Genomic DNA, 8,250 nt, shown 5'->3' on the forward strand with positions numbered 1-8,250 from the left:
TTGTCACTTTGACAGCGGCAAAAGTTACCTGCAACTTTTCCAGCGACAAATGCACTAGTGGTTTTTTCACTTATTCATTTTCGAACCAATAATCGCATTATCCTTACCCATATGACTAGTTTGACGTCTGTCAATAATTGATTAGTTTGGTGAATTTCTTGTTCGTTAAATTGTCCTGCCGAATTACACTCGAGGTTTGTATTTAAACCGAGTAAATTTGTGTTGTTGCAATTCAAATCTGTTGCCTTTTAGCAATTGAACTCGAAAAACTGTCAACCTAAAAATGCTCCACCTGCGGTGTCGCATTTTTATTAGTTGACAGTTTTTCTCGTCTAATTGCTAGGCAACAGATTTTCATTACCTAAACAACCCAAATTTACTCGGTAAAATACAAACCTCTTGTGCAATTATAAGTGAAAATACTACTGTTCGTCCTTCATAAGAGTATTCGCCTTCGGCTATACACTTAGCATTAAATGAAGCAACACCTGCAATTAAAATAAATAAGGCCTGTTTTCATCCTATAATAATATACCTTTGACAAATGCTCGAGCTGGAGAGTCACATATAAAGCACCTTACCTTAATATGTATCATATGGCCATTAATTAAAATACCGTTGTTTAGTATTTGTACGAGCTCATTGATAAATGGCCGTAGGAACTCGTTAACCGATCCTAATGGTTTAGAAGATCCACAGAATATTCCAATTGACATCGGTTTGATATCTGGAAATTCGGTTATGTTAAACAAAATAGGCCATAATTGTGTTTTGGAACTCTTATATAAGGGTATCCCATTAATGTTGACATTCATTGAAATTGTCTTTGATTCTTTGATATTGCTGAAAATAAAGACATTATTAGTTTCTAACAAGAAATAAATCTTACTAAAAATTAGTATTTAAGCAATCTTGTATCCCATTATGCCAATATTGCCCTCCGTTGATGTGCCTCTTGTTCAAGCCACAGGCCGTGCGCAGTAACGTTCGAGGATCTGTAGGCAATTTAATCCCGTACTTCGTACACATAATGGCCACGAGACTTTTTAAAGAATAGTGACTAATGTTGTACATAATTGCCCAGTGCTGTAGATCATGATGGTCGTCAGTGGTAACTTCTTGGTCTTCGTCAGAATGTTCACTCTCAGATAATGCATCGTTTTCGTCAGATGATATCACGACCTCATTTTCCACGATATCTCAAAGTCTTGTTGAAAGTAGTTAACTGTATCAGATTCCAAACTAGCTGATGACTGATCTAAAATACCCTAATTTCAAAATATACATGTGTTGCATTTCTCCATCCATACATGTATTTGATGTAGGCACATATAAAAATATTAGTTTTTGCTTAACAGTCTCGTTAATTTTATCACAGTCACTTTTAATTCAAAAATTCAGAGCTTTCTTGACGTTACTTTATTATTGAATTTATATTTGTCACTGCATTAGTTTTAAATGTTTCATTCAAATCTTCCATTACCTATTATATCAACCTAGCAAAGTCCGACCACTTTTTAAGAACACACCCTTTGTCGATAAAAACATCGTTCATTACAATTGGACAGTCATGTAGAAATATTTTCACCAACAAATTGGATTCGATCGAAAGAGAGCAAACCACTTTAGGAATACCATGTAAAGTTTTCAGTTTGCCAAAAATAAATAGCTTGTTTCCTCAATTATAGAAATTCCTGAGTGGTTATCTAATTTTTCTCTAAATTTTGCTTTAAAATCTTTAAAATGTTCTATTCTGTCAATGGCTTCTAGTTCTTTCAGCTTTAATAATTCACGTCTTTTTGCTCTTCCAGTCTTTCCTCCGGCTGTTTCCTTTTTGGAGGAAGCCGTGTTGTGAAATATTTAGGCTGATTTTTAAAAATTGTTGGCACTGCATCGTGAGATAATTTAAGATTCTGTCTAATTTAAGATTCTGTCTATGCAATGAAGTAATTGATCGTCGTCCCTTGCAGCATTTCGCGGATAACAAATCTTTCCGCAAAATGTTCTATACATACCACTGAATCTTTTGATGGCAGAAAATTTACGCCACGAATGTTTCTTAGCCACTGCCGTAACAAATTTTGATCCTTTGGAAAATGAAAAACAGTGGTGTAAGTACCAGAAGAGCAATTTTGCATTTTGAAGTTTTCCTTTCCTGTCCTAAATATTTTACATATTGCTAAAATAATTGGTTATTCCTAAAGTGAACTCACCTGTGACCGACACTAACTCACCTAATAAACAAAACTAACAAAATAAGACTGGAAATTCGCACATAAGACGCAGCGCTTGCATTATTTGACAGGACTCCGATCGTGACGTCACACCGTACGTAGCGAGTATTGCGGTGGCCTGAAGCTAACGTAGGCCACGGCTGGGCCCATAACCTATAGAATGGCTCAGGTGAAATAACGAAGTTTATTTCAATGAATTTACAGGTAAAAATAATATACACACCGTGCAATGCATTTTTTACAAGTCACCACATTGAATAGATGGATCACAACGCCATCTAGTAGCAAATGAATCTTAAAATCTAACATACAACAGGGGCGTATTAAATAATTATGAATTGCTGAACATTAACACAAACTGCATCCTCGTTTAGTGGCATATTTAACAATGTTCTATTCTCGTTCGTATCTTCCATGTAGCTAGTTGTTTTATCTAAGTTACACGTTATTACATTATTTTAATTATTTATGTCTGTAGAACTTACTTGCTGTATTGTACACATAAATGTTACCATGATCATCAAAAATAACTTCATTGTTTTCATTCACTACTAGCTGCAACCACCCTCCTGGATTCATTTTTACCACATAAAAATCAATTGAATAATAAAATAAAACCACGAGTGAAATAAAAATACAACTTGTAATCGTGTTGCGTTATTCCAAATGCTCTAACAAAAATGTTTTTTTTTTTTTATTTTTTTTTTTTTATTTGACATCGGGCTTTAACAGCTAGGTCATATCGCCCATTACATAATATGTTACATTTTAAATACGATTAATTAATTTTGTTATGTACAGAAATTTGATAAGATTGTTGACTGTTGCATGGTCATTGTTGAGGATTTCCTGGATGGAGTTCTTTAATCTACATGTTATTCTTTCCTGTTGAAATGTTTGGCACTCAAGTAAAAGATGTTCTACAGTTAATAAGACGTTCCACTGTTCACACTGTGGCGGGGGTTCTTTTTTTATTAGGTAGGAGTGTGTTAACTGGGTATGACCACTACGAAGCCTCATTACTGCAATTTCATGCCTTCGATTTGGTTGGTTTGATGTACTCCATTCTACGAATTCGTGTTTTATCCTTCGGAGTTTGTTATTATTTTTCCATTTGGTATTTAGCTGAAGGTAAGTTTCAAATATTGTGTGTCTGATGAAGTCTGTTCCCGTTATAATACCTACTTTGATGCCATCTTGATGGGCTCGTTTGGCCAGGGTATCGACTGTTGCATTGCCGAGAATACCAACGTGTGAAGGTACCCACATTAGAGTTATATTTTTTCTCTTTCTTGCAGCTGATGAAGTTTTTGCTGAATTGTTTTTACAATGGGCGCTTTGTTATCTATGTTGCTGACCGCTTTTATCACGCTCATGGAGTCTGATACAATTAGCAAAAATGTTTGGTTGTCCCGGATTCACGCAAAATGAACCGAGTTCGGTTCGGTTCGGTAATCATGGTTACAATACATCCACCGGGTGCATAAGAGCTGATTACCGCAATCTACCACTTGTTATAAACCGCTCCAATTATCGTAAACGCCTCTTAGTATTCATTTTAAAATATGCAGATAGGTAATTTTTACTATAATTCAAACCAGAAATATATTTCTGATTCAAAACTCGAACAAATAACATTGTCACATATACCCCCAATCTACAAAACAACGAAGTGAACATAACCTTTTAAAAAATAAATGGTGGTAAAGCTCCAGAGCGTTCGTTTACTCGCAAATGAATCTGACGAATCTGAAAAAATATTGCTCCACTCCGTGATCACGATACCGAACGTAGCTGTTATAATAAATAATAATAATCGTCACTTACTCGCGCCGCTTAAAACACACAATCGTAAATAAACCCACTGAACTTTTTTATACACACAACAATGCGGCAACACGCTGCTGTAAATGAGGTTATGTTGGTAGTTGGTAGCATATAAGTGGTTGGTGGATAAAATTTGGCGCGTATTTTACTGCGCATGACACGGAGCACCCATTTCAAATAAAATATTTCTTAAATACTCACAATATATTGGTATTTAAATATATCCTTCCCTTATTTTATATATATATATATATATATATATATTATATTATATATATATATATATATATATATATATTATATTTCGAAGGAAGCTTGGCAAAATTTATCAAAGGCTTATGAAGATACGGGATTGTCAAGGAGATTGAGTTTGATCAGGCAGTTAGTAAGAATTAAGTTAGAAGAATATAAAACTATGGAGGCATATGTAAATGAGGGAATGTCACTAGCTCAAAAATTACAAGATATGTCAATAATTTAATTCAAGAAATGTGTCATTGTAAGTTTGTATTAAAACTGATTTTCGTGTTGACTGATTAAAAACTTTCATTGAACTCATTCTGCTAATATTCTCACAGGTTATGGGCCCAGATTATGAAGTGCGTGTGTGCGTATGAGGCGCCATTTGTGTCAAAATAAAACCTGCGAAATATATGTAGATAATTCAGATGTATAACATTTTTAGGCAGATATGCATCAAATTTGGTTAGATATGGACAGATTTCTTTCATAGCTATATTAAATCTATTTATTAATATATATATATATACATATATATACAAAAGGAAGCAGGAAACATATATATATAATTAAATAAAACGTAATATAAAGTCGCGTTCGTCAAGTGGCCGCATGGTGGCGCACATTGACGTAAGGCAACGTACATCGGTGATCATATGACACACCCATTTCATTTTATGTTGTCAGCTGTCACTGTCAAAGTACGGTTAAAGTAATACTATAAATACTACCTACCACCTGCCTACAAGCTTTTTAATATATTAATAAAGCCACTAGTACTACCCAGTAGGTTAATTTCTTGCAGTTCGTAGGTAGGTTCTTATACCTATTTAAGGGTGCCATGTATCTATTTTATTAATTTTTGTAGATAGCCATGACTGACGCCCGTAATTTAAGAGGGATAATCAATGAAATTGTTACAAGTGCTCCATTTTGTCAACAGCTGCAAAATAGTTTGCAAAGTGCACTTCAAAATGTGACACCTTTGACCCCTAGAGCGCAGTTAAATGTACAACCCCAAGTATCATCATCGGCTATAGATGAAGTTCGGCGATTGTTTCCTAGTGTTCATCGAACGCCATATACCAATTTACAAACTCCAGAAGGAAGACGAAAAAGTAAAAGTAGAAAAAGTGATAGCGGTGTAGCTTTTAAGAAAGAGGTTATTTTATTAGACAATCCCATGGCAAAGGCGACACTAACGGGGTTATGTAAATCCCAAGCATATGAAAAAGGTAGTATTGATTATGTCTTTTATAAAACAGGTTTTCTTATTATCTTTGTAGGTTTTGGATTCTCTGCTGTGAATTTTAAAAAAAACTGGACAGAGGTAGAAGTGTATCATTGTTTACAAGATTTATTTAAAGATAAATTAAAGGAAGTAAAATTCGAAGTGTTGATCCCAATGAGTAGATGCTTAGTAAAACCGAATTTAGCAACTGATTGTTCATTAGACGGAACAGCTGTATGTGAAATGTTTAAGCAGAAAGCCATTTATTTACGTCCTTTATCAATGTTAGAAGGTGCTGAAGTGGAACAAGACAATGACGGTGTTGGAGATGAACTTTTTGAATTTAGAGATTGTCCTGAAGTTGAAATAATAGAGGATGCCAACAAAGATAATTCTGTGGAATTTTTATCGTTGGACACCAGCGACATATTCAGTGACCAGTTTGAAGAAGACACCATAAAGGCTATCAATATTAGTAAATGTGAAAGTCTTAAGGACATATTGACAGAATTTAAAAATAACATTGATAGTGAACATCTATTAACTTTTAACATCTATAGAGAAGAAATACTTGATTGTTGTTTAAGAGTAGTGCGACGTAAAAGTTTTTCACCATTACATCGCATCTCTGTGATCTTTACGGATATTGCAGACTGCAGTGAGGGGGCAGTGGATCAGGGGGGTCCGTCAAGGGAAATGTTTAGACTTTTATTAAATGAAATTAAAAATTGTAAAATGTTTGAAGGTTATGAAAATTCAAAAAATTTAAGGCTGTGCAATGAATGCTTAAAAACCAGAGACTATTTTGATATTGGCAGACTGATTGTCCTTTCGCTCATACATGGAGGTCCTGGACCACAGTTTTTTTCTAAAACTCTATTTTCAATGCTAACTCAAGGGATTGATGCAACAGAACCTACCTTAGACGATATAAATGACAGAGGTATAAAAACAGAAATTGAACATATTCAGAACACAAATAATTTAGAAGAATTGCGACAGGGTGTATTAAATAGTTCTTTTCTACATTTAGCTGGCATTTTCCATGTAAAAAGTTTTGAAGAGAAGAACAGTATTATTAAAGGTATGTGTACTTGAACATCTATGAACCTTTTCTTAATTTTCTATTTTTAGATGCTGTTAAATTTTATGTGATCCATCGTGTACGCGCAGCTTATGATCAGTTGAAGGATGGTTTAAACATTTTAAATTTCCTCAACAGAGGTAAGGAGATGCCAAGCGACCTAAAAAAGTTATTCTGCTTTGAAGAAGTTCCACTTACGGCAGAGTTTTTAAAAACATTTTTTGTTCCGGTATTAAATGAGGTAGGCTCCAATAAAAGAGCTATTGAAAATAGACTATTGGCATTTTGGAGGGATTACTTAATTGATTGTGAAGGTAGGTTTATTAGGTTCTGATTGTATTGATCTTTTCATAGTAGTTATTTATTACCAATCGTAATAGAGCTAGGCATTTTCATAGTGACTTCAGAACTGAATAAACACTTTATTTTTAGTGATACCTATTTGCTTGTTTTAAAGGAGTTTGTTATGAGTACTTTGAATCCGTCATTTAAATTAAAATTGTCAAATTTTAACATATGTACTGAGATTGTTCAAACATTTCTGAAAAAAACTAAAAGTTTGAATAGAAGGCTATGACTTTGACTTCATGCTGTTAATACTGTAAAGTTAAAACATTAATGTTTAATGGCCAGTTTTAGAAACGATGATTAAGGTTAATCAATGGTAAAAATTATTAGAATGGGAAATATCTTAACCTTATAATAAAAAGTTGCTAACATTCTCATATTTTTAACGATTGATTAACCTTAATCTGGGCATTTATAAAACCGGACATAAGCCATTGATACTTAACTGGCCCATTTAACAACTGACACGTCTCATTTTTTAATTTCAGATAATGAAACGACAGTCTGTTTAAAGCAAATTTTGGCTTTTGTCACTGGTGCTGATGCTGTACCCCCACTTGGCTTTGAATGTACTCCAACATTGGAATTCTTACATGATGATCGAAGTAGATATCCAAAGGCTAATACATGTGCACTTATACTATCACTACCTGTGATACACACAGTCTATGAACAATTCAAAATCCATATGGATTATGGGATTGGAAACGGCATGGTATTTGCTTTCGCTTAGGAACAATGAACTAATTTTCTTTGCTATTAATTCCAGAGTGCTAATTTAGTTTAATGAAATTGTTTTATTTGTATTTTATTAGTATTAAAGGTATTGTTTTCAGTTTATATGCGTTTATTAAAAAAAATACAAATTTTTGTTTAGTTTTTCAGAGTGTAATTTATTTTTTTATTTGTATTTTATTAGTAATTGTTTTCAGTTTATATGCGTTTATTTAAAAAAAAACAAATGTTTGTTTAGTCTCTCAGACTGTAAACATAATTGTTACTTATGGCACACGAAGTTCATATGTAAAATAATGGTTGCACAAGCCAGTATCCGTTACCTGAGGATGGGTAAGATCTCGAATTTTCTCTTCATACATAAGTTTCGTCACATGTCCCTGGAAGAAAAAGTGTAAGGGAGACTTCTATGGTCCTGGTGGCTGGTGGGCCAAGGGGGTATGCCCATCTCTTCCAGTGCACGTCTTGCTGAGTTGAAGATTGAGTAAATGTCGACATCCATATTGTAGTGAATGTTCTAAGAATCCAGCCAGACAAAGAGACACCATGAA

General features: G+C 33.9%; 1 protein-coding gene across 3 annotated transcripts; it reads left to right on the top strand.

Annotated features, from left to right (window-relative positions):
• The first annotated feature begins 4,821 nt into the window (after positions 1-4,821).
• Positions 4,822-7,840, top strand: LOC116158964 (G2/M phase-specific E3 ubiquitin-protein ligase-like). Of its 3 annotated transcripts, none has more exons than XM_031471846.1 (5): positions 4,822-5,536; positions 5,588-5,631; positions 5,680-6,616; positions 6,667-6,930; positions 7,453-7,840. In XM_031471846.1, exons 1-5 carry the CDS (start codon positions 5,176-5,178, stop codon positions 7,695-7,697), a joined length of 1,851 nt encoding a protein of 616 aa, XP_031327706.1. In that variant the 5' UTR covers positions 4,822-5,175; the 3' UTR covers positions 7,698-7,840. The 3 variants fall into 3 exon arrangements, with proteins under 3 accessions (XP_031327706.1, XP_031327705.1, XP_031327704.1); XM_031471845.1 differs by having other exon boundaries at positions 4,822-5,113; positions 5,170-5,536; positions 5,588-6,616; XM_031471844.1 differs by having other exon boundaries at positions 5,588-6,616.
• Positions 7,841-8,250: the final 410 nt, after the last annotated feature.

Source organism: Photinus pyralis, unplaced genomic scaffold (assembly GCF_008802855.1).
Source record: "Photinus pyralis isolate 1611_PpyrPB1 unplaced genomic scaffold, Ppyr1.3 Ppyr1.4_LG1, whole genome shotgun sequence".
NCBI lineage: Eukaryota > Metazoa > Arthropoda > Insecta > Coleoptera > Lampyridae > Photinus > Photinus pyralis.

Coding starts and splice junctions, on each gene's coding strand:
- LOC116158964 (XM_031471844.1), top strand. CDS start 5,176: ATGACTGACGCCCGTAATTTAAGAGGGATAATCAATGAAATTGTTACA. Junction 5,537..5,587: donor ATCCCAAGCATATGAAAAAG/GTAGTATTGATT, acceptor TTATCTTTGTAG/GTTTTGGATTCTCTGCTGTG. Junction 6,931..7,452: donor TTACTTAATTGATTGTGAAG/GTAGGTTTATTA, acceptor TTTTAATTTCAG/ATAATGAAACGACAGTCTGT.